The sequence below is a fragment of the Diabrotica undecimpunctata genome, chromosome 10 (assembly GCF_040954645.1).
Source record: "Diabrotica undecimpunctata isolate CICGRU chromosome 10, icDiaUnde3, whole genome shotgun sequence".
Classification (NCBI taxonomy): domain Eukaryota; kingdom Metazoa; phylum Arthropoda; class Insecta; order Coleoptera; family Chrysomelidae; genus Diabrotica; species Diabrotica undecimpunctata.
In genome coordinates this window covers 58,404,773-58,432,258 of record NC_092812.1, presented here as the reverse complement: position 1 = coordinate 58,432,258, position 27,486 = coordinate 58,404,773, and the positions used below count along the sequence as shown (strand labels likewise).

Below are 27,486 nucleotides of genomic sequence, written 5' to 3'. Positions count from 1 at the left end.
CATGTTGCACGCGTGGTCCGTGAATATTTGGACGAGGTTGGAATACAATACCCACCATGAACTTGCCACCCTGCAGCCCTGATCTCAATCCCATATAGAATTTGTAGGATATTATTGATCGTCAACCCAGGAGCCGACAGCCGCCACCTGTCTCTCTTGACGACATAGAAGTTATGGTGAGAGAAGTTTGGGATGCAATTGATCAAGACCAAATACGCCGCTTGATTTTAAGTATGCCTCGTCGCTATTAAGTGTTTTTGGGAAAGGGAAATTGTTAAAGTTTATTTAGGTTATATTTTCTTATGCTTTATTTGTATTAAATGTCAATAAAGTTTATGTAAGTAATGTTTTCTTTGAATGTTAATAAAAACTTGTTACATTTAAAGTTCTGTATAATCTTTGATAATAAAGATATCGAGATAATTTTTTTACGAAAATGTTGAGAAAGAATAAATCTATCTCAAAATATTAATCAAATGTAGCGTTTAGTTCTAATAAATTCCACAGGGTGTTGCAAAAAACGATGAAAAAACAGAACTTTATTTTTACACCCCGTATACGGGTAAAACGTTGATATTTTTTAGAAAACATTAATACATTGATTTACTAGAAATAGACCTATAATATGAAAAAAACATCATCAAAATCCAATCATTCGTTCAGAAGAAAAATAGCTTCAAACGCATGGTACATTTAATGGTGGTGCATTAATTTTGGGCAGTAGTGTACTGTTTGGAACCTTAAAATAAGCATTTATTTGAAACCTTTTTGGTTAAAACTCACATTTTAGTGAAGCTTATTTTTTCGGACTAAAGGTGCATTTGTTTGAAATTGATATCGACCAACGGCCTCGGTCTAATATAATAAAATTGTAACAACTACATACTACATGATTTGAAGGACTGTCCAACACTGAATCTTTATTCCAATTTATGTCCGATAATACTAAATTTAGACAAAACCACTTGATATGCTGACAAAGTTTATATGTATTTGCATCAGTTATTGATTTTAATTTTATTTGTGGATTATCATTAGTCTATAAAAATAATCAAATTTTCAAACCAACAATTTTGTTTGTTAAAATAAATCCATTTTATATTTAACAAATTTTCCAATACGGTTTTATTTTCGGTATAGTTGTAAACAATTTCATTAGATATGACGACATTTCTAAACGTTTCATCGAAAAATGCAAAATTATAAAAATAACCTTTAAAATAACATGTTTTACTCGTCATGTACATGATACAGTTAAATAAAAACATAAGCAAATATAAGCAATAAAAGTAAGCTTACAATGGGATAATTCTCACGATACCACTTACAACAGAAGTTTTTACTTCGATGTTTGAGTTTTTCAATAAAAGTACCTCTTTGCGAATGCTAAGGAATGCTACGTTTGGGATGACACTACAGTGTGCCAGGCTGATGTATTTGCACTGATACCCTGCAACGATGAAATCATTAGGAGGCCTCACAGCTTTACCAACATACAGGGGACGATATTAGCCCTGAAGACGTCGAAAAGGAAATGTAGTGGTATAGGAATCACTCTAAACAACATCACTTCTTCTTCTTCGTTTGTTTTTGGGTTTCGATTATATAATCATTTACCCAGTACATGTAAGGTTATGCTCGTCTTGCTCTAGGCAATGCACAACCAGGGATAAATTTCTACTTCTGTTTACTTTACTGCTAATTGACAACTGGGTGATACTGAAAGATCAGCTTTTCCATGTGTTTATCTTCTTCATTTAAGGTTACTGTTTACTGCTAATTGACAACTGGGTGATACTGAAAGATCAGCTTTTCCATTTGTTTATTTTCTTTATTTAAGGTTACTGTTTACTGCTAATTGACAACTGGGTGATACTGAAAGATCAGCTTTTCCATTTGTTTATCTTCTTCATTTAAGGTTAGATTAGACTTTTCTCGTTTGGGGGTAGCTTCCAAACATTGTCACATTAGGTTTATGGGTAATGCTACCTTCGGTTAGGATTAAGGATTTTAAGGACGTACATTTTTGTATGTTAGGAAATTTTTTTTTAAGATCGATTTGAAAAAATTATGATGAATTTAATAATTATTTTTATAACTTTGTCAGAGGGTTTATATAGAATACTATGTAAAGATATTGGACTCTCTATTCCTGCTTTTATTAGTTCTAAGTACAGATCCATATTTTTGTGTTTGTTTATGGGACATTCAAAGAAGATATGGATCACTGTTCCAATGGTTCCGCATTCGCATATCGGTGTTTCTGTTTTACCTATTTTGTAGAGATAGCAAGGAGTTTTGCAATGTCCACTACGTAAACGATTAATATTTGTTATGGTATTTCTGCCCATATACCCACATTTGGCATACCATGGTTTTATGGAGAAATCACACTGCAATCTGCAATAGTTTGGATCTATCTTTAATTTGGGAATGCCATTCATTGTAGAATTGTGTTAAAATGTCTTTTTTGGAACGCAAAAGATATCTGTACTAACATTTTTTATATCATATGGTACTCTTAATTCTCTCCCAATATTCGCCAGCCTATCAGCTACCTCATTACCTTTAATCCCCTGATGTCCAGGTACCCATTCTATTCCTATCGAGAATCCCATATTATTAGCTTCTACCAATAGTTTTTTGATCATTATGGTTACGTAATCCATTTGATCCCATTTGAGACTGGAAATTTTGAATAAAGCACTTTTTGAATCCATAAAGATAACTGCTTTCATGATCCCCTTCTCAATGCACACAGAGATAGCTTTATATATAGCTATCATTTCAGTTATACAGATTTGTGTGTAATTATGGAGCCTTGAAGAAAATTTGTAATTAATCTGTGGTATATAAATTCCAAATCCAGATTGGTTTGTTTGTGGGTCGATAGATCCATCTGTATATACATAGGTATGATTACTATATATTCCACCATATTTTGCTAAAAACATTTTATTAGATTCAATTTCATATTTTTCATATTCTAGGCTATTAATTGTAATAGGATATAAAAGAATTTTTCTTTCTACTTCATATATGGGATTAATTTTCTATCGGATTATATTTTTTGATTTTTTGAGTATGTCTGTATATGCCAATGAGTAGTCTGGTATAGCTTTATTCTTCCAAAATTGGTTATTTGCATTTATAGCTTCATTTAACTTGTTTAAACTTCTTATTACTATGTTATTTTTTTCAGACATTTGTTTCAATATATACTTATGAGCCAATATTTCCCTTCTAACTTTTAGTGTGGATACTGAACATTCCGCTTGTAATATTAAAATTGGTGTAGAACGTAGACAACCTGTTATAATCCTTAAGGCCACATTTTGTACTTGTTCCAACTTCATCATCAGACTTTTACTGCAAGGATTTAAAAGATTGGCTGCATAATCTAAATGAGATCTTACTATCCCTTTGTATAAACAACATCACATTATACACATTATGGTTTGACGGCACTACATTATACATAGAATATACACTTAAATGCAAAACAATCTACTCAAACGCGATATTTGAGATTACACCTTCTGTTTCAATGTAAGAAATATGAAAATATAAAGATGTGGGGCCGATTGTTCGAACGCTAATCAAAACTTGATTGCAATCAAATATTTAATTAAAATCAAATGCGTCACATTTTGAGGTTATGTTGACTGATTTATTTTATTCAATTTTATTATTTTGCGCTTTAATTTAAAATAAACCATAATTAAACTCTTTCTGATGTTAATTTTATGTTTTTGTTTACAAATCAATAATAATAATAAGCAATTTTTAATAATTTTGACAGCTGCTGTGACGTATTTGATTGTAATTAAATATTTGATTGCAATCAAGTATTGGTTAGCGTTCGAACAATCGGCCCTTAATGTTACGAACTTTATGAACTTTATTATTGAACGTTGAAAGTTCCTTTATTAATGAACGTTATGAACTTTATTATTGAACTCGCTATTATTGAACAAATACTGCTATTATTATATTATATACTTAATTTTTTGGAAGAAGCATTATAAAAACAATATGCAATACGAACAGAGTTTCCTAAATATTCATCATTGGAACTAACGCAAGAAAGACGTTATGAACAGAGAAATCATCAATTACAAAATGAATTTCTTTATTTTTTAGTATTTGATATTACTACCCTCACTCCTAATTACACTTTCCAATCGATTTCGCATGGATCGGATGACTTTTCTAATAAATTCTTGAGGCATTGCTTCACATTCATCATTAAGCACAGCTCTCAATTCTATTATGCTCCTTGGTGCATGTATTCTGTACCGGACCCTTCGTTTAAGCTCATTCCAAACATACTCTATTGGATTTATTTCCGGGCTCATTAGCTTCAGCTAATGAATTTTTTGTTTTTCTCCTTTTATATACAAAAAATAGAACAAATAAATCAATTTCCTTTACATATTCTTTATCGTTTTAATTTTTTTTTAATTGTACTAATACATACATGTCAGTCAGTTTATTTGAATATTCCTATTAACTGATAAAATTGGCAATTAACGGGTGATATATTTCCGGAGGGTACATTAACTGTGTATTTATTTATTAAACCGATATCCTTCGACTTGTAAAACACAATGAAGGTATAGTATCGTGTTTTAATAATATATGTAAATCAAACAATTAGTTCCTTAATATATGCAAGCACTAAGTGCTGCATGATAACACGTAAAAATTGTTAATTACATATTGTTTAGCTCTAAAATATGGTAATGATATATAATGGTATGATTACTTAGCGTAAGAGTAAACAAATCCAAGTTTGTCAAATTGCACTTTAACAACGATAATCAAATTTGAATAATTGTTTTAATAGAAATGGTATGCATGAAAATTTCGCGATAATTTATGCAGCAATAACTAATTCCCATTTTTCATCAATAGAAATGCAAGAAGTCGAAGTTACGATAGGGACATAATCAAAAAGGAAAAAAATCCTTCAAGCAACGAATTTTTTTTTGTTGTTGAAATAGGGAAAGTCTACGACAATATTCATTCATGATTTCTACGACAATATGTTTAACAGATAGAATATTACTACAGTGTGTACATGTAAGTGACTCTTGGGAAGCCATTAGATGTTTATTAGTCAGTCTTGTATGGTCGGTTCTAAGTCGGCGAATTAAGATTTTGTTTTTTCGTTTCATGGAAGGAAACTCAAGTTTTTTAACGGAGGTATGGATATCACGAAGTTTGGAAGTGATCTTGCCAAGACATTTGGCTGATATTTTTAAAATACTACTGTAAATCTGTATGAAGATCTCTATGCAGCTTGTTTTGCAAAGAGGTCGGCTAGATCGTTATCAGGGATTCCTACATGAGAATCCAGATCATGCTTATGGATACTCCCAGTGAGGTTAAACTAACGAAAGAGTTTTGAATAGCTTGAACTAAAGGACACACCGTGTACACTTCCCGTCATATAAAACTGGTACACTTTTTTTTCCCAATGTAAACCTGTGTTCAGGCTGGATACAATGGTCTGTAAATCAATTCGTTGTTGCCATCACAGATAACGGAATTGCACAAAATCTAAATATATAAAAAATAACGTTTAAAAATGTATAAAGTTTTAGATAGGTATTATTTTTATCATTAACAACAAAAAACCGTATCTGACAAATTTAATAACCAGAGATAGGGTTGAGCTAATATCCAAAATGTTTGAAGAATTTTTAAACCTAGGGTATTGGCACAGGGAACATTGGAATTCATATACTGTAATTTTATACTTCAATTACCTACCGAACATGAACTGTATTTTGTGTCAATAAGTTTAGTAACAGGGAGGTAGGTGATCTGTGGTAACAGGCAAACTACCAAGATTAAATTATTATTTATTACAAGAACAATAAATGTGAAAAACTAACATTATACTTTATCCTACGTATTATAAACTATAAAATATCCGGAACGAACAAACGCTTTTCAAAACGTGACAGTTACAATCCAATATCTCACTGTAATGTTTTATTAAAATAATTTAAAGTTACGTCTAAATTGATTATCTATCATTATTTTTTAATTGAAATATTTTCATAAATTATAATCAAACACAAATCAATGTGTGGGTACTTAATTGAGATAATGGAAAATTACAATAGTAATAGGAGAATTTTTTAGGATGCATGTTTAAATAAATGTGACTGACTGATAGAGAATGCTCGATAATGTTTTAGTTTTTAGTATACTCAAAACTGGCGGTCTGTCGCACAGCCCTGCTTTTAGCTGGTTTCATATAATATTTTCGTTGAACTGGCAAGAGTGCCCTAGAAATTAGAATGACACATGTGACAAGATCAACAAGATAACTTTTTGGTTATAAGAGTTGTACCAGTTTTTTATGACGCGAACGGTACATACTTTTGAGAGAATAGATAGACGCTAAGGAGTCTGTACATATTGCTACTTTTTTATATTCTGGTGATTGATAACTATTTGACCGATCGGGGGAAATTTCGCACAAATTTAAAAGGCGGTAATTCCTCGATGTTCAAATGTATTAATAACATTTTATTTTGTTAATCGAAAAATTAATCAAATTTATAAATTAGTGCAAAAAAACTGCTTTTTTGCAAATATCTCCCTAAATTATTTATCAATTTTAATTTAAAAAACGGAAAAATAAAGATATTCTTAATATAAAAAAATGATATAAATATTGTTTATGTAAAATATAAGGGAAAAAACTTATAGACAAAAAATGAAATTGTGACCATAAATTATTGTTTAAAAAAAACGAGTCCTTTTTCATCTATTCGTCATCTAGTAACCCCCACCTATGTCTTAAAAGCTTCAGATATCTGCGAAAAATTTTGCCGTGAAATCGATAATTTTTGTATAACCAGACTGGGCTACTTTGGCTAAAATAGTATTGCCAAAAATATTATGATTGTTTAAAAAAATAAAGAAAAATCAGCTGTATGTCTTCAAGGAATTGTCAGCAGCTATCCCTCATATATCTTTTAGAACCTTCAAAAACCCGTATAAGATTTTTACGTGAAATCGATGATTTTTCAGATTGACTTTGGTAATTATTGTTTTATTAATATAATAAAAACCTTCTATTTTAGAACGAATTATCTTCTTACATTAATTACTTTTAGGTTCCGCGCCAATATTGGAAATAAAAGGTAGCGATACCGAGCAGCTTTACAACGCACTTTCGTACAGAATTAAAGATCAAAACCTTGAACTAGGAGTTCCACAGCCCTTGGGAGCTGTTGCTTTCTTCGCTACCCTACAAGCTGCGGCAGCTTTGCCTATAGATAGCGCCGTCCTTATTTTCATTGATAGAAAAATTAATGATGAAGACCTGGCAGGACACACGGCCATTATCAAGAAGAAAAATATCAGAGTAAGTAAATAAAGAACACTGATTTGTTTTTCTTAATAAATATATATTTTTTAGGTATATGTAATTTGGGGAGGACCATATCCCACAAAAAACAATGAAGAACGTTTATTGCAGGAACTATGTTCCTACTCTGGCGGTTTGTTTTTATTTAATAATATTAAGGACTTGTCAGGTTACAATTACAGAAATTTTATTAGTGGTAGTCACCAAGATTTGAACACTGTAAGTATAAAACAATACTGATATCAGCCATCCATTTAATCCGTTATACATAATACGAAGCATGTAAATATAAAATACTTAATATATCTGTCTAAAAAATATGTCATATAGGTCAAATACCAGACGACTAGATAAAATCAAGGGTTGACTAATTCCAAAGAGATCCTAACCTAAAAAGTGCAAAAGTTTTTAATTTATTAACTTAATGAATCACTTTTGATATTTCTTCGACTAAGTCAAGCATGACTAGCTGATAGAAAGACAGTGAGAAAGCTGTCTTGATGAAAAGGGCATAAAAATCATTTTAATTATATACTGGAATCAGATGGTAGACTTGAATATTAATAATCATCTACCAATGGAACCATTCGATGTCCTAAAAGGAGTTTTCCAGTGTTGTCTCCTGTTACCGATACTATTGAACATATACGTTGAAAAACCTTTTACACATCGACATAAGACGAAACTAAAGATGTCAAACAGCTATTGTTTTCGAAACCTGCTCTCTCACACCGTGGTCACTACTCACGTCCTAATATTTTAAAATGTAATCCGTACTACCGTGTAATAGTCGTACTACCGAAAAACTGATGCAATTGAAATTCAAGCCTTGCTTAGTATTCTTGCTGGAGTACAGAAATCAAATAAATTGAATGTGAAAGAAATTTTTTCTACCAATGGGAACTCCCCTAAAAGGTTTAGACTGCGTTTCCCTTCATCGGTTTCAATTTCTATTGCTTTATCTTCGTTTTGATGATCTGACTACCAGGGCAGTTAGGAAGCTTTTTGACAAACTCGCACTTTAAAGAGATCTTTTTGAATTAGTTGTGAAAAACTGTGAGTAAAATTTTTGGTTGTCAAAATACGTAACTATAGATGAGATGCTACCGGGCTTCAGAGGCAAATATCCATTCCGAAAATTTATTCCCTCAAAATGATCGAAGTACGGAATTAAAATTTTTAATCTGGCTAATGCAAAAGTTTTTTATACTACCAAGATGGACGTTTACGAGGGAGTACAACCAGAAGGACCTTTTGTCAAGAGTAACTCCCCAGCCCGACGCAGTAACTCGGTTGTATCTATAGTATAGATGGTTTACTAGTATTCCCCTCTGCAAGACGATGTTGAATCAATATGGGCTAACTATGATAGGAACTATACGCAGTAATAAAAAAGAACTACCTCTACAGTGGGTAACAGGTATAAGGCCGGTGCCTTCAAACATGTTTGCACTCCAAAAAATTTGCACTTTAACTTATCATGTTCCAAAAAAAAGGAAACATGTCCTGCTCATTTCTTCCTTCCACGACAACGACGACGTCAACGAAGAAAGTGGAAAACCAATAATCATACACGACTACAACAATACCAAAATAAGGGTCGACATGGTTGATCAGATGGCAGGGAATTATAATGTCTCGAGAAATACAAGAAGGTGGTCAATACTACTTATGTATTAGGAATTAATAGCTATGCTATTATAATTTCAGCACTGAAACAGATAATCTTGTACCTCGGAGAACTTTCCTATATACACTTGTCAATCAACTAACATATGCACATGTGCTCAGAAGATCAGCTAATATTCACTTGACTAAGATAATGAGGGACAGACTGAGAGAACTGACTGGTGCCTCAGAGCCCAATCTACAACTCGAAATAGAGAAAACAGGAGATACAGGTTGTTCTGTAATGTGCGACTGAAGAAAAAAATCGAAAAACTAGATTCTCCTGTACCAAGCTATCTCTGTGCCTTAAAAACTTGATCGGTAGTGCAAAACACAGATCAAATGACTTAGTTTTATTTTTTGTTTCATTTTTTCCTATTACATCATTGACATGTTTAAAACCAGGGTTAAAAGGGTTTTCACCCTAATAACACAGTCGTTGGCCTTCTAATGTTTTTGTGTCGACAATCACTCTTCCAAGAGGTATTTGTAACCTATAAGACAAAGCTCTGAAAATGGCATGTTACATGCCGAAAGTACTCAGCTTATTTTAATAAAAAATTTTGCACACTATAAGTATTTTTAGAACATACACCTGTTGCCAGTTAGTACTATATTTTAGAAGTGTGTACAAGTCATACAGACTTTTTCCAATAATATTATAGACTGAAAAACAATAGTCCACTGTTACACTAAGAATGTAGACTTACACATTAAATATATACAGTGTGTAAAAGGCAAATGGAATAAATTCATTATTTAGGTTACTGTACATATTTATAAAAAATCCCGAAACACGTCAAATTTAAATTATAACTTGACATTCTTTAACGTGAAAATGCAACCCCTACCTTCAACCCCCTTAGAATGACAGGTACAACCCCCAATTTTTATAATAGGAAATATAGGCTTGTGATATATCGTTTGAAAGGTCTTTTCATTCTCCATTTAAAAATGTTGTCGCTTTCAAGTTTATTAAGATTAATTAAGATAAAATAAATTAAAATCAAGTGGTTACCGAAATTCGCTAAAATATACTCAAAATTTATTTCCCGTTTAGGTCTTGATAATGAGAAAGTGAACAAAAACCATAGCAATGTGATTTTTAGATGGTAACCATTAAAAAACTTTAAAGAATTTCCGTGGCAACGTTATTTTAACACGCATTAGTAAATTGTTTTATTTAAATTGTCAATATTTTAATTTAAGTAAAAAGTTCGTTCAATTCAATTCTGAAAAATGGTTAGATTAACGGAAATGCATAAAATAACAGTTTTACAAATGATTGGTTACGGAGATAACACCCGAACACAACAGGAAGTAACTCGCCTATTTCATGAGAAATTTCCTATTTTACCGCCTATATCCCAAGGAACAATAAGTAAAATAGAGAAGCAGTTTCGCGAGTTTGGTCATGTAAGGCAGATAAAAAAGCAGCTGCCAATGCACTGAGTGATGAACTCAAATTAGATGTGTTGCTTGAGTTTCAGGAAAATCCACATACATCGAGTAGACAGGCATCCACTACATTCAATGCTAGCCATACATCGATAGTAAACATATTAAAAGAAAATAAATTGCATCCCTATAAGATGATACCTACACAGGAGCTCATGGAAGACGATTTTGATAGGAGAACTTTTATTTGTGAGCAAATGTTGGATAACAATATTATCCAATTAGAAGACGTTATGTTTTCTGATGAGTGTACTTTTTCACTTAACGGTCATGCTAATCGGCAAAATTGCCGCTACTGGGCCACGGAAAATCCTCACTGGATGAGAGAAGAACACACTCAATACCCTCAAAAGGTTAATGTTTGGGCAGGGATTGTAGGAAACAATATCATTGGTCCCTTTTTCATTGAGGGCAACTTGAATGGCAACAATTATTTGGCACTACTTCAAAATGATGTCATTCCAACGTTGGCAAATTTATATCCTGATCCAGGAAACCCTCAAGTTCCAGCAAATACGATATGGTTTCAGCAGGATGGAGCACCACCACATTACCAACTCAATGCCCGGCAGTACCTCGATACAATATTTCCCAATCGGTGGATAGGGAGACGAGGATCGATTCAATGGCCAGCGCGATCACCTGATCTTACATTATTAGATTTCTTTTTATGCAGATATGTGAAGAGCCATGTGTACAAAACTAAACCTTCTGATTTAAATGACTTAAAAGAACGAATAACGCTTGCGATTAGGTCGATCACGCCTGTTATGTTAAATAATGTTAGAAGACAGTTTTATTTGAGATTAGGATGTTGCCAAGACGTTCGCGGTGAACATTTTGAACATCTACTTCATTAACATTTATAGTTCTTTTTCGTGTTCTACATTTTATTACGTTTTGCATTACATTTTAGTTTTTGATTGTATTGTAGCGAATTTCGGTAACCACATGATTTTAATTTATTTTATCTTAATTAATCTTAATAAACTTGAAAGCGACAACATTTTTGAATGGAGAATGAAAAGACCTTTCAAACGATATATCACAAGCCTATACTTCCTATTTTAAAAATTGGGGGTTGTACCTGTCATTCTAAGGGGGTTGAAGGTAGGGGTTGCATTTTCACGTTAAAGAATGTCAAGTTATAATTTAAATTTGACGTGTTTCGGGATTTTTTATAAATATGTACAGTAACCTAAATAATGAATTTATTCCATTTGGCTTTTACACACTGTATGTAAGATTGTGTTCATGCTGGTATTTTTATAATAATTTTTGTTGCAGTCGATTATAATTGCAAAATCAAATATCACAGAGGATTCCACATTCAATTTTCCCATTGATTCGGAAGTCATATTTATACACATAATATTAACTCCTGCAGATGTTGAAGGAATACTCACAACTTCAACAGGTAAATAAACTTATAACACTAAGAAAATACCCAGTCAGTCTTCCAGTTATTTTTGTATTTTTTGTATGTTTTAAAGTTATAATACTAAATAATGTTTTGTTGTATTGTTTTTGGTCCTAAGACCTTACCTTAAAATTTCAAACAAATATTTTGACTGACCTGTCAAACTTAAACGTTGCAGTGGCATTTACAACACGCCTTTTTTAGGACAGCGCGTGACATTAACGGACAACGATGACATTGCATCGTACGGAACTGGATCATTCGGTTTTACAGAACGAGGTCAACGAGAAATTTTTCTGGATGCGACGCAAGGAGTCGGAGTTTGGAGTCTCCACGTCAGAACGTCGTCCTCGATTCCCTGCAATGTGAAGGTTTATGCACGCACCAGGCTGACGGCGCAGGCGTATTTTGTAAAAGAAAATACAGGTAAAACAGATTATTCGATCGAATTTATAGGCGGGAAAATGTTTCAAAGACAGCACACCAGTTGCTGATTTTCAAATACCGATTCACATCTAATCGGAAATTTTAATTTTAAGGGAAACTATTACGATTTCAGAAAAAATAAAAAGATATGTCATCAAGGCTTAGGGGGAAAATAACAAAGAAAGAAAAGTAAAAATTCACTTCATTATGTAATTTGCAAGTTCAGAAACAAAAATTGTATAGAAAGAAAATGCGATTGTTGAATGGCATACAATTGTTTATTGTAAATTTCTCGTTTGAAAATATCATATTTAAAATCCTTACCGTCCTAGACATTGACTTAATAAAAAAAGATCAAAATCAGATGGCAGGAAGCCGAGAAAATGCAATTTTTGGAGGCCGTTGTGATTTTGAACTCGCCGATTCACATTTTGCTCCAACACTCTACCTCCCATGCAATTCAAGCGACTTTTTACGCGAAAACGATTTTTTTTGTTTTTTTATTCATGTTATCACGAGACGCATCACGCAAAATTGTTTCAATAAAAAGTACTTGCCAACTGCGTTAAAAAAATCCATTGGAAGCCGAGAAAATACAGTATTTTACGATACCGATTTTGAACTTTGAAATTCAATTTTCTTTAACCTAGTTTTTTTTTTTATTTTTTACGCCCAAAATTGTTATCGAGAAAGAGCTCCGAAACAGAAAGGTAATAGTTTAAAGATTACCATCCTATTGTTTACAATTTCGTCGCAAAAGCCAGTCAACTTTGACCGATTATATCTCAGGAACCACTGCTCGTAATGACACTTTTTTTCTTTTAAAAGAAAGGTCTTGCGAGTCTTTTTCTTTTCATGAATTTAATTTAAACTAATAGTTAAAGAAATATTCTATTTGTTTATAGGCCAAAAAATTGTTTACAATTTTAAAAAATTCCTGAGACCACCCAAATTATCCGATTTCAATTCTATAAAGTACATTGGATAGGTGGAGCGCACTTTTAAATGTAAACAATTGGCAAACTTCTAAATGGTTTGGTTTTTGTTGTGCAAGGTTTTAAACAATTTCATTTTTTTTTCAAATTTAGATTGCAAAATTATTATGTGAAATCTATTGAAGTGATTTTAATGAAATTTGGTGGATTGTTTTTATTATATGTATTAAAAAGATTTTCTAGCCAAATTATGAAGGTTCAAAGTTCAAATGGTTGAAAAATAGTTTTAAAGTTATAAGCAAGGAAAGCAGAAAAAAAAAACAATGCATTCAATCATGTCTAAATATTTTTCGAGTGGAGGGAATGTAAATTATTATTACTGGATTTTTCTGCAAAAATTTTAACCCAAAATCCAAATTTAGTCGTTTTTTCACAGATCCATTTATATCGTTATATGGAGTCACTATTTTACACGTATTACATCACGCTTGTTTATTATGCGTGTTATTTTTGGTGCAAAGTCTATTATTATTTTATGTTTTTCATAAAAGCGGTATGATTAAATAATATCTAATGGAATGATTCATGCAACCAATTATACACTTTAACTTTGAATCCCCCAAGACTCTACTTCAATCATTTCATATTTTATTCATTAGTATGCAAAAAAATGTTTTGGTCAATGATCAATAAGCACTCCATATATACAAGGTGTAATAAAAAGATAGGTCCTATAATAAAACACATATTCTGGGGCCAAACAGATCGATTGAACTGAACGTACCTTAGTACTACAGATATGCACAAAAAAAGTTATAATCCTTTCACGTTACGAAATGAAAATGGATAATTGGTTTTTTGTAGAAAGAGCATCTTAAAAAAATGGAACACTATACAAATTTTATGGGAGTTGTGATAATCTAAACCCTCAAATGTTTGTGTACATGACAAATAAATTATTGTGGCCCAATTTGTTTAAAAAAATATTTTTGAAAGTACTTGTCCGGTAGTACTTTTTCGATAAGCTGTATGCTATCGAGATGTGGTCTTTTTTCATTATGTTTCAAAAGTTATGAGTAGTTATGTATGAGTAGGCTCCAAGTCCTGAAAAAGCCTCCAATTTCTTAAATGCAGATTTTAAAAGCCGTTTGAAAAAAACCGAATGTAATGTTAATGCATAGTAAAAATATAATCGGTTTCTCACGAGATCGATTTGCAGCTTCAATTATTCTATTCCCAAGTTCTTCTTCTCGATACTTGCAACATAATAAACCTCATCTTTTATAAAACCCTAGAAGCAAAAGTCCAGTTAAGGTGTGAACCTCTCGTTAGCTAAGAAATAACCGCACAAGGACCCTTACGATGCAACGTCCAGGTGTTATCCGAAAAGATATTCCCTAACTTCATTATTGTAATTTGTGTGCTAAAGCGCCGTCTTGAAAAAAAAATACTACATATTTTTCCTGATTGCAAGACTTACCTCTTAGAAGCTCTTGCACACAATTTAAACACAGCATCTTTTGCACACAATTCAAATACTATACGGCCCTTAAGTTGAAGTACATTTAAACAAATTTTAATAAATAAGAAAAAAGTTATTAACGATATTCAAAAACTGCGATTTTGTTGTTCATTTTGCAATAACTTTTTTGTTCATTATCCGATTTTAATTTAGCATATCTTATTTTGTGTATCTCTTTTTTCTGACAAAGTTATCTATTGACGTTAAATTAAGTAGAAAAGTTTTTAAGTTATGAGCAAAATAATGAGTTTCGACATTTTGATTGTTTATATAAAAATATTTCCGCTAAACAATAATTGATGAATCCCTAGATGAGAGACTTTTTGTATTATCTCATACACATTTCAACTGACAAACCAGTCTATACAGTTGTGTGGAGTAAAAAAAAGACCTAACTTAATTGGTCTGTCTTCCAAGTACCCTGTAATGTATTTTGTATGCACTAAATACACTATGTTTATATGAGATTAAGACACAATTATTAATTGTAATGAAAATCACATTTTTAAATAACTAAATTTCCACTCCGGAAATCGTTTTCAAAAAAAGATGATTTTAAAAAATTGTGCGACAATGTATAACCAAGTTGTTATCGAATAGCAATAGCAACAATAAATAATAAAACGAATAACAATATTGTCCAAAAGTTATTGTTCACGATAATAATTATAAACCCAAAAATTTATAGAGGTTAGGGGTTCACAACTCTGAAATGACAAACAATGGTAAATATTAAGAATATTATGAAGGTAAAAAATTCAATTTTAGTGTTGACAATACATTAAATGAAAGAAGGCCAAATTATTTTCTTATAACACGATAACTTAAAACCATTGGTGGTAATAAAACATGTTTAGATGAAAAGCTGTGATAAAGAATAGGCTACATAATATGAAGATTTATTTAAAGGTTATTCACTAACAACATAGAAAAACGAGTATTGTATCTTCCATAATGCATTATGACGCTAGTAAGATAAGTAAGATGGAGATAAGCACGCCACATACAAAGAATAAAAGACTCCCAGACAAGATTTTTAGTTAAATAGGGTTTTTACTTCCTTAAACATAAATATATGTAATTTAAACGAATAGGGAAACTTTCTATAAAAGATAAATGATCGTGAAATCAGGAAAATATTGAATATTTCCCAATTGTGATTGTTTAAAAACTTGTCAAAATATTGTACTTATATGTTAGATATTCAAAGATAAATATTAATGAAGTAATCCCACGTAGAGTGTAGACGGTAGACACTACCCAAAGTTGTTTTACGGAACATCGCTCTCTGCATTGTTTGTTTCCCACAAATTTAATAAACCTATTCCAAAATATAAGCAACTGTGGTCATGATTCCACGCGTCTTTTTAAAAATAAACTTATAATGTTTCCTTACCCTTGACATTCTTGGTTTAGAATAGATTCACCGTTTTTTCTTTAACAATAAAAACTATATTCACTATTGAATTATTTTGTACATATATCTTTCAATACCAACACACTACTGATGTTTTTGTAGGAAATGCCCGGTAATAGCAAGTTTATAGTCTTTGAACAGTACGTCATATAAACATAATTATCAGAGGTGAACTAGGCTAATAGTCGAAACCTACACTGATCTTAACAAAATGTAATCTTGCGTGATGTAAAAAAATTGTTTTCGTCGATAAATTTAAATATGTATATATATATATATATATATATATATATATATATATATATATATATATATATATATATATAAACGTTAAATTTTTTATCTAAACAAAGCTTAGAAAAAGCCAGAAAAATAACAATAACAATTTAAAATTTACTGAAATTACATAAATAGTCAATATTACAAACTAAAATATAATAAAATCTTACACGAACTAATAAGTTTAAGTTGCTGCATGTGATACCCAAATACAGTATGTCCGTAACGTATGGAATAAATTCGATATTTCCTAAATGAAAAGCCTTAAAAAAATCTAAAACACGTCGATTTTTAAATATTTAATGTTCTACATTTTACAACAAAATTTCATTATACAAGGTGATACACATTACAGTGATGACGTCATCGGCTCTTTTTTTAAATGTAACTCCCTGTACTTTAGGACATTTTTAGATCGATAACAATGAGCTGGTTCCAAAAAAGTATAATACTGGGGGTCTAACGGATATAATTTGAAAGATATGCGCTTAGAAAATTAATTTTTATTGATTTATAATATTAATAAATTATAAATAAATTATTATAAATAACTTAAAAGTAATCCAGTAATTAATACATGACTTAAACAATCTTAAATGTTCGAATTGTAGCCCTTGTTGTATTTGACAGTAACCCAAACGTTGTACAAATTCTTGTAGAACCTTGTTTATGCTTTCTTGAGAAATATTGTTTATTACTTTACGAATTCTTGTTTTTAAGTCTCCAATATTTGCAGGTTTCGTTTTATAAACAACATTCTTTAAATGACCCCACATAAAATAATCCAAAGGATTAAGGTCTGGCGACCTCGCTGGCCATTCAATATGTCCACCTCTTCCAATCCATCTGTTCGAAAAAATTTCGTTTAGGTACCTTCGAACATCTAACGCATAATGCGGAGGCGCACCATCGTGTTGAAACCATAAACTTTTATCAAAACCTTCAAGATTAAGTGTACTGGGGAATAAATTAACTAAAGTAGGTACGAGATACCCACTTAAAAACTGAAGGTATGCTGGCCCGTTTAAATTACCCTCGAAATAGTAGGGTCCAATGATTTTATTTCTTATAATGCCAGCCCTTACGTTTACCTTTTGCGGGTATTGTGTATGGTGTTCCCGCATCCAGTTGGAGTTTTCTTTTGCCCAGTATCTACAATTCTGACGGTTGACCTCGCCATTTAATTTGAATGTAGCCTCATCAGAAAAAATAATATTTTGAACCAAGAGACGGTTTCGGTGGCTGTTATCCATCATTATTTCGCAAAATTGTATTCTTTTATCTGATCATCCTCGTTTAATTCCTGTACAACTGTGCATTTTACTTACTTTACTTACTTTTACGTACTTTGTGTACCGTTGTTTTGCAAACATCAAGATGACTACTAACCTTACGAACAGAAGTGTGCGCATCTTCTTCAAAAGCAAGTAGAACATCTAATGTTGTAACATAATTTACAGAGGGACGACCTGGGCCCTGATTCTAATTGAGATTTCGACTCAAAACATGTCGAAATTAATATGGCGACGTCGGAATGCGACTTTGCGAACCTTGTGGATTTCAGCTGAACTAACCAAACGACGTCACTAATTTTCGATTTATCGAAATTAATTTCAACGTCAAGAAAGTGGTTGAAATTTCATTTCGAGTCGAAATTAATCTGACATGACTTTAGGTAGGCGGTGTTGTGTTTTGATCATCGAGCATTGTCTTTTTGCTCGATGGTTTTGATCCTTGCAAGGAAAACTGAGGGCAAAAAGTATTAATATGGCTAATAGAGAGAATAGATATCCGACGCTCACAACCGAGGATAAGAAGAATGTTACGGGATACTCAAAATTCTTTTTCACTAAGTGATGCTCAATTTAGGCAGCAATTCCGACTTAATAAACAAGCTGCAAATTATTTAATAAGGGTATTAGAACCATATTTGGCAGAAGGTGTTTATGCCTCTAGGATAGCCAAAATGTTTAGGATTAGTATTACTAAGCTGCAGTAAATTTAAAAATATATCAAAATATAACCACTAAGTCAAATCTTTTTTTTCTTGTCATCTTTTCTTTCAATTCAAAATATAATTGAGAATGGCCACTATTTATGATTTAACAATTCAAACAAGAAAAAAAAGACGTTCACGTAACGTAAACAAAACAAACATTCAACAAGCGTAGTGCTGCAGTGCAGCGTGAAGCCAATAAACAACACGGCCAACCCAAATTTTCAGCAGTGTCAAAATGATAAAGTAAATATCCCCAGTTTTAACTACAATCGAAATGAATGAGAATCGCTAGCGATTGCGACTGTCATGGCGTAGTGGCTTTTACATTTCGACATCGAAATGAAATATAATCAGAACCCTGATTTGCGTACATTTTCAACCGTACCAGTTTCTCGAAATTTATTTTCAATCTTACTTACTGTTGACTGCGTGATAGGTAATTTTGGATATTTATCATTATATAAATTACACACTTCCATCTGAGGTCGCGATTTGTCTCCATACCCAATCATCATGAGTATTTCAATTCTTTACTTTACACTCAAATTCATTTCTACTTACAATTAATTCTAAGCAATAATAACATTCACGAATTAATACAATTATTGTACTACTTAATTGTTATTGAACGTTACTAAAAATAATTACAGTTTACCAAAAACTAGAAGTATATTTCGTCCCAAACCCTTCTTTCAGTTCGTCATAGTTGATCGAATTCTCTCTAACACATTAAGCTAGAAGTGACAGAAAAAAACGTGTATCTGTGATTATTATACATAGAAATTAGAAAATTATTTATCGTAAAGCTAATTCTGCTTACGGATGTATAATTGGTTGGAGTTTAGAATACGCTAAATAGATATCCAATCAACTATGCGCATAAATATAATTTGACGCAGATTGTCTCGATGGTGACAGTACTTTCACAATGTCAACTGATAAAATGATAATTGTCATTCCAGGTTAGTATTATCAGACATTTTACAGTGAAAATTTAATTTTGTATTTATTGTCATAAAAATATTTTAAATATATCGAGAAAGAACAAAGACTAATATTAAAATTATTAAATTATTTTCAATTAGAAAAAGAGAGATTACGATCCTACAACTGTCAAATTTAACTAAAATGTCATGCAATAATTCTCGACATTCTTAAAATCCTATATGACGTCAAAATTAGTGACGCACTGAAAGAAGGGTTTGGGACAGACTGTAGGCTACTTTTTTGCAATTGATAATAAATAATTTATTTTTTAAGCGCATTTCTTTCAAATTATATCTATTAGACCCGAGTATTATACTTTTTTGAAATCAGCTCATTTTTATCGATCTAAAAATGTCCTAAAATACAGGGTGTTACATTTAAAAAAAGAGACGATGACGTCATCACTGTAATGTGTATCATCTTGTATAATAAAATTTTATTGTAAATTGTAGAACATTAAATTTAAAAATCGACGTGTTTTAGATTTTTTTAAAAAGGATTTTCATTTAGGAAATATCGAATTTATTCCATACTTTACAGACACACTGTATATATAAAACTACTTTAGTTACTTGTACATAAACGTGCTGTAATTTCTTGGTTATTCGTTAAGAAACTCCACTGAATATTATGCTCTTTCAGATAGATAGGCTTTTGCCATTTTCGGAATTTAAAGAAAGAAGTTGTAGATTTAAGTTCACAAGGAGATGGTTGTATAATTTTTTTGCCGAATATAATAATATATAGATTTCTTTACTAACTCAGTGGAGGGGATCGGTAAATACACATCAAAGGTTGAATTTCTGGTGGAATAGTGGAAAGGACTTAAGTCATTTATAAGTCTCTCAATAATTTTAGATAGGACCGGTAGTAAGGTAACAGGTCTATATTTGCAGACATTCGATTTTTCATCACCTTTATGAAGAGGAATAATATTGTCTGTCTTTAGGCACTCTGGAAATATACCTTTTTCAAAGTAATCATTAATTAGCGAGACCACGATTTCCTACACATTTTTTGGAAGATTTAAGAAAATTTTTATGGATAGTCCATCATTACTACAGGAAGATTTGCTTTTGATACTACTGATTGTTTCGATTAGTTCAAATTTATCAAATGGTCTTATAAAGAATGAATTCGAGACCTTTTTTGAATTGGGGAGATAGGAAATAGTTTCTCCTGCAACATTTTTAGAGCTTCCCAGATGATTTTGATAGTACATTTTTTTAGCTGTTTTGATAAGTTTTGGATAGATTCCTCTGTACTTGGAGATATATTCAGTGACAAAGAAATTGGTAGTAAATTTCTTGATGTACAATAGTGAACGCATATTCTTAGCTGATATGTGGATACCTTTGGTAGTCCAGGGTTTGTAACGTTTTGACTTAATTGTAATTAAAGGAAATGCCTTATTGAAAATACAGACAAGCCCATCTAAAAAATCACTGAAATTATAGTCCACGTCCACAGAGGACAAGTGTCAGCCAGAAGTCCTTAACAACGGGTATTGCCACCACCTTTAGACCTGAGTCGATTTTATTTTCAGTTAGACATTTTTTGCTAAACTCATATTTTTGATGACGTCATTATCATTTTTTTAATGGTAATACCTTATTTTGACAGTAGTATCGAAAGGAGCGCATCTTTTTGTATACGAATGTCATATTTTTCTTTCGTCGCTCAGGTCACATAACCTTTCTGAGTTTTTTTTTGCTCAATGACTAAATCAAGCGTTTAACGAATTTATTCCAACATTTACGTTCTCACTGTATAATTAACATTACAATTTACATACTTAATTTTACTATTTTATTTATAATTATACAAAGTTTATAACAATTCATTTGTTTAAAAGACATTTGTAATGTTTTTCAGCCAAGAAAAGTAATTATAAAAAAATGTTTAATTGTTGAACGATTTAACTTGATAAAATAAGCCTTTCTCTTCAATTTGGTGTTTTCAGAATTCATGTAGACCTAATAGTTTACGCATAATATCGTTGTATATAAAAGCTTTCTGGGATAAACAAACTGTTAAGTGAAACTTCTTGAAATTTGTATAGCTGAATATACATGACATTGTTCCTATTATCAAGCGAAATTAAAGTTTTTTGTGCATTTTTAGAAAAGTTACTAATTATTTTCAAAAAATCGGCTCTTGAAGCTGTTTTTGCAATAATTAAGTAACAAATTAACAAAAATAATTTTACAAACTCTCAGCTTTTTCAGTAAAATTGTGTCACTTTTCCCTATAATTTACCACTCTTCACTTTTAGTATTTAAAATCAAATAGCGATCTTACATTGTTTATAAGTAAAAAATGACGTTAAATATGTTGTATATTTTGTTTATTCCATATTGTTGTCACCAAATTTATCAAAAGCATTTGTTTATTAAATAATAATAAAGCTGAAGCAAAAGTACATTAGGGTACACTGTATAAAGTACAGTGTACCCAGAATACAAATGGCAAGACAAGCTTTTGTGAAATTCAGACCGCTCCTATGTAATCAAAACCTAAATTTCGAAATACGCTACAGAATGGTCAAGTGCTACATATGGTCCATCTTGCTTTATGGCATGTAAACGTGGACTTTGAAAAAAACATCTATCAACAAACTTGAAGCATTTGAAATGTGGTCATTGAGAAGAATGATGCGCATACCTTGGGTGGATAGAGTTCGAAACGATGACGTCCTTAAGAGAGCCGGCGTGGAAAGAGATGAATTAATTAAAAAACGCAAGATTGGTTACCTTGGGCACATATTGAGAGGAGCAAAATATGAAATACCACAGTTAATCCTACAAGGGAAGATCGAAGGTAGGAGAGGAGCCGGCCGCAAACAATTATCTTGGTTAAGGAATATTAAAGAATGGACAGGAATACACAATACAGGCCAGCTGTGTCACGCCGCCAAGAACAGAATTCTAGTAATGAGATAGTCGCCTACGCACTTTGGTGTATGGCATGTTAAGAAGAAGTATAAAGTACACTATCACAATCACATATTTATTACCAAATACGTCTCTGATTTTTAAAGACATGACCTTTATATTAACAATTTTACATAATTTCAATAAAAATTTAACCCTGACGTAACTTTCTTATTTCAAATTAATCTAAATATTATATATATACGCAACTTAATTTTCAGATAAAGTTTTTATCTGAAAATATAATAATATACCTACTCTAAATATTGACGACTTATTTTCGGTGCAATGTTATTTTATTAGATAAACACAACACTGACTGGTTTGTCAAAAAAGTCGGTGTTTCGAGAATATTACGAGGGCTGTATGTAAAATCTGAGTAAAACAAACATCACATTTTTAACGAATATAATTTCATTGGTTTCTAAAATAACTTAAATTCCTTAATTACTTCATCATCTTTTTCATCGTACCTACTCCTCAATGAAAGTTGGCGAAAACAATTTTTTAAATAGTACTGTGACTTGGGCTAATCCAATTACCGTTGGCAAATATCTTATGTAGCTACATTTAATAGCTATTAAAGCTATTAAAGCTATTAAATGTGGAAATAAAGCCTACAATCCATTTAAGACGACAAAAGGACTTCTACAAGGCTGTGCTACGTCCCCTACTCTGTTTAAAATATTCTTGGAAAAGACACTCAAACCATGGAGGAGAAAGTGCGAAGGAATGGGCATACCAGTAAGAGACGAATACCTATATACCTTAAGTTTTGCCGACGATCAAGTAGTCATCGCACAAGATGAAGAAGATCTCAGCTTTATGCTCAGAAAACTAGAAGGAGAATATAAAAACAACGGAATGAAAATAAACTTAGAGAAAACCGAATACCTAACAACAGAAAACAAGGATATGAGAAACCTAGAGATAGACGAGGGAAGACAAATAAATTCAAGTATTTAGGAACCATAATATCGAACCAGGGAACAACAGAAGAAGATATAAACAACAGACTGAGACAAACAAGAAACTGTATAAGACAACTAAACTCAGTGTTGTGGGATAAGAACATTACGATAAAGACAAAAAAGAGAATATATAATACCCTGACAAGAAGTATCCTGACATATGGGTCCGAAAACTGGACAATAAACAAGAGAAATAGAGGTAGAATAAGAGCAGTAGAAATGGAGTTCCTGAGGAGAAGCTGTAGACTTACAAAAAGAGACAGAATTGAAAACGCAGAGATTAAGCGGAGAATGGGAGTGCAATCAGACACAATCGACTATATAGAGGAGAAGAGACTATCCTGGTACGGCCACGTCAGAAGAGCGGACAGAGGACGCTGGATAAACAAAATCACAGAATGGAGCCCGATTGGAAGAAGAAAGAGAGGAAGACCCCGAAGGTCATTCAGAGATGAAATCGACGAGGCTATGGAGAAAAGAACCCTGCGAGATGGAGACTGGAATGACAGGGAAAATTGGAGAAAACGGTTGAGTGAAGGAAGACAGTGAAAACTGTGGAAATCCTTAGTAGTAGTAGTAGTAGTAGTAAATATCTTATGTGGAATACACAGGGTGTATATATATATATATATATATATATATATATATATATATATATATATATATATATATATATATATATATTATATATATATATATATACGGGGTGTATATATATACAGGGTGTATATATATACATGTGTATATATATATAATATATATATATATATATATATATATATATATATATATATATACAGAGTGAGTTTTTAGAGCGTCATCGGTCGATAATTCCATTGTGGTACAAGATATCCAAAAAACTTATTTAGAAAAAATGTAGGCAATGATATTCTCCATACTTGGAAAATATGTGGAATTCTACAGGGTGATTAATAATTACGTGGTATAGCAAACATACAATTTGTTAAATGGGACACCCTATATATTTTTTCATGTTTATACTCCTCTCATAATGATTGTTTGATATAAGTTATGGCCATTTTTATTTTTAAATCCCTATGAAATCAACACCATGTTTATAAAGAAGTAATGCATAAACAATTATTTATTTTATATAATAATGTAAACATTATATTGTAGTTTTTAAATTAAGTTTAATTTAAATCATTGACTAAAATTTGTATACAAGGTGAACTACAAAACAATCCCTATTTTGCCAACACTCATAGTCAAACGAGCTTTTAATAAAATTGACTTACAAATGTTAAGAAATGTGGCTCGTGTTGTGTAACTGTTCAGTGGAAAACGGAAATCTTGAATTCTTCCAGTTACTTGTTGCTAAATATTATTTGGACTTCCCGTGGTTTTAGTAAGGAACACAAGACCGTAAATTAAACTATTTAATACTTCTATGTAAACGTTATAATATGAAAAAACTTAATTGTTTGTAATGAAAATAAAAAATATTACAAATATATTAATATTATAATATTATACTACATGTTGTTACTTCGATGAATTGAAACAGAATGCTTTTGCCGTTTGCCGGAGGAGGGTTGGTTTTACCATCTTTCCGTTAAGAAGTAACGGGACTTCTTACTTATCTTCCCTTAGCGACAAGCTGTCGCCAAGCTATGCTTGCGTCGTTACAAAGACGACAGATCCGTCGTCAGGTCATTTAGATTTTAACATAAGCCGCCCCCTTTGAACGCCATAAGGGGGTTCAAAAAACTCAAATATATAATGTCCAAAAGTCAATATGAAAAACTAAAGTTGATTTTCGTTCGGTAGTACACATAACTTCACAACCGGACGTTTGTATACGCCAGAGTTTGTTTTTAGCGTTACACTACGCACAATTCCGTCACTGCCGGCATGGATGTCAATTACTCTACCTAAGGTCCATCTAAGAGGTTCCAGTCCATCTTCTTTAACAAGTACTAGGGAACCAATCTTGAGAAGGGAACTGCATTGTTTCTTCCACTTGACGCGTTGCTGAAGAGAAGAGACGTATTCTTTGGACCATCGTGTCCAATAACATTGCACCATTTGCTGCACCCTTTGAAATCTGCTCAACCTGTTTTCCATAACATCTAACAGATTGCGGTCAGGAACTGATGTGAGAGGTGATCCAACCAGAAAATGTGCAGGTGTGAGAGGAAGTAGGTCTGAGGGGTCATTAGACATAGGAAAAAGAGGTCTGGAATTGAGAATTGCTTCAATTTGAATCAAAACAGTGGAAAACTCCTCATAGGAGAGAACCGTATTGCTAATTACTCGTTTAAGATGGTATTTTACCGATTTTACCCCTGCTTCCCAGATACCACCAAAATGAGGTGAACGCGGCGGAATGAATTTCCAATCGATACCCTCAGAAGAGAGTCTGTCATGTATGGCAGAATTGTTAGTCTTGAGAAAGTTGGAAAGTTCATTGTTGGCACCTTTAAATGTGCTCCCGTTATCGGAAAGAATAGAAGCGCATTTACCCCGTCGAGAAGTAAAGCGTCTTAAAGCTGCTATAAAGCATTCCGTAGTCAGACTACTCACAACCTCCAAGTGTATAGCCTTTGTGGCCAGACAAATAAAAAGTGCTACATAACCCTTAATAGTCTTGTAGTTCCTCGTAAGACGGTCCTTTAAAAGAAAAGGTCCAGCATAATCAAGTCCCGAGTGGGTAAAGGGTCGTGAAGGAGTAAGACGTGAAGAAGGTAGATTACCCATTAAATAAGTTTCGAGTTTTGGAGCTGCCTTGAAACATGTGATGCAGTTTCTCACAACCTTTCTAACGACATAGCGTCCATTGAGAGGCCAATATTTCTCTCGCAAGGAAGATAAAAGTAGCTGTGGACCAGCATGCTGTAATTTCATGTGTTCATGCCGTACAAGTATGTCTGTAAAATGATGTTTTTGTGGAATTACGATGGGATGCTTTCTCTCGTATGAGATGTCAGCGTTGTGAATTCTTCCACCAACTCGAATTATGTCATCTTGATCAAGAAAAGGATTCAGGGTGAGAAGTTTGCTTTTATGATCGACCTTGCCATGCTTTTTGAGATGTGTGAAATCATCAGAAAAAGACTGATTTTGCACAATGCGAATAAGACAAATCAGAGAACAGGCAATTTCTTCACATGTTAAATTGGTGAAGGTTCTTTCTGGCATGGTTAGCCTGGAATTTTTGCAGAAACGTAATATGTAGGCTACAATTCGTTGTAATTTAGTTAAGGAAGAAATTTTGTAAATAATGTCGAGATTCATGCAAATTCTTACGGATAGATTAACAGAAGATCGAAGTTCAGGAATTTTAACCTGTTTGAAGGGTTGATGAGGCCAGAAATTTTCAGACAATGAAAGCCATGGAGGGCCATGAAACCATAGATCGGAATTTTGTAGTGCCGTAGGTGAAATACCACGTGATAATAAATCTGCAGGATTTTCCTGTGTGTTTATATATCTCCAGGAATTAGAATTAGTCAACGATTGAATCTGTGAAATCCTGTTCGCAACGAAAGGTTTTAACAAGTTGGGAGATGTATTGATCCATGCTAGAACAATGTTGGAATCACACCAATAAACAATTTCATCAAAATTAATTTGTAGTGATTGCTTTACTTTGTCCACCAATTCAGATAGGAGTAGGGCTCCAGAAAGTTCAAGTCGGGGAACTGTAAGAATATGTTTCAAAGGAGCTACCCTGGTTTTGGCACAGAGTAAATAACAACTTATATTTCCTTGAGCATCTAAGGAACGAATAAAAATACAAGCACCATATGCTGCAGTAGACGCATCGGAAAATCCATGTAATTGTATGGATGTAAAATTTGAAACAGTAATATATCTAGGGAATTGTAATTTATTAAGATTGACTAATTGGGATTGATAATTTGACCATTTTGTATGAATATCCATGGGTACAACTTCATCCCAGGAAATTTTTAGACGCCATAAGTCTTGTAGAATGATCTTAGCGGTTATTGTAACTGCTGCTAAGAGACCAAGAGGATCAAATATCTTCGAAATTGCCGAAAGAATGTGTCTCTTAGTAATCCTAGAATTGTTTGCAGTAGGTTGAACATTA

The 27,486-nt window shown here is 32.2% G+C and overlaps 2 protein-coding genes across 3 annotated transcripts in view; one reads left to right on the top strand and one right to left on the bottom strand.

The window, feature by feature from the left end:
* The window catches only part of PAPLA1 (Phosphatidic Acid Phospholipase A1), an 84,584-nt gene that overhangs the window by 25,388 nt on the left and 31,710 nt on the right, over nucleotides 1-27,486 (bottom strand). Inside the window, exon 1 of one of the 2 annotated variants that reach the window (XM_072545669.1) lies at nucleotides 12,096-12,138. The exons of the other annotated variant lie outside the window; for it this stretch is intronic. Within the exon in view, the coding sequence (XP_072401770.1) occupies nucleotides 12,096-12,123 (28 nt within the window). The 5' untranslated portion in view covers nucleotides 12,124-12,138. Of the gene's footprint in view, nucleotides 1-12,095; nucleotides 12,139-27,486 lie in introns of those variants that run through there. 2 annotated transcript variants of the gene reach the window in all.
* The window catches only part of LOC140451807 (uncharacterized), a 56,038-nt gene that overhangs the window by 2,597 nt on the left and 25,955 nt on the right, over nucleotides 1-27,486 (top strand). The window contains exons 2-5 of the mRNA XM_072545671.1: nucleotides 7,140-7,390; nucleotides 7,445-7,612; nucleotides 11,807-11,936; nucleotides 12,144-12,365. Coding sequence (XP_072401772.1) covers nucleotides 7,140-7,390; nucleotides 7,445-7,612; nucleotides 11,807-11,936; nucleotides 12,144-12,365 — 771 coding nt within the window. The remainder of the gene's footprint in view (nucleotides 1-7,139; nucleotides 7,391-7,444; nucleotides 7,613-11,806; nucleotides 11,937-12,143; nucleotides 12,366-27,486) is intronic.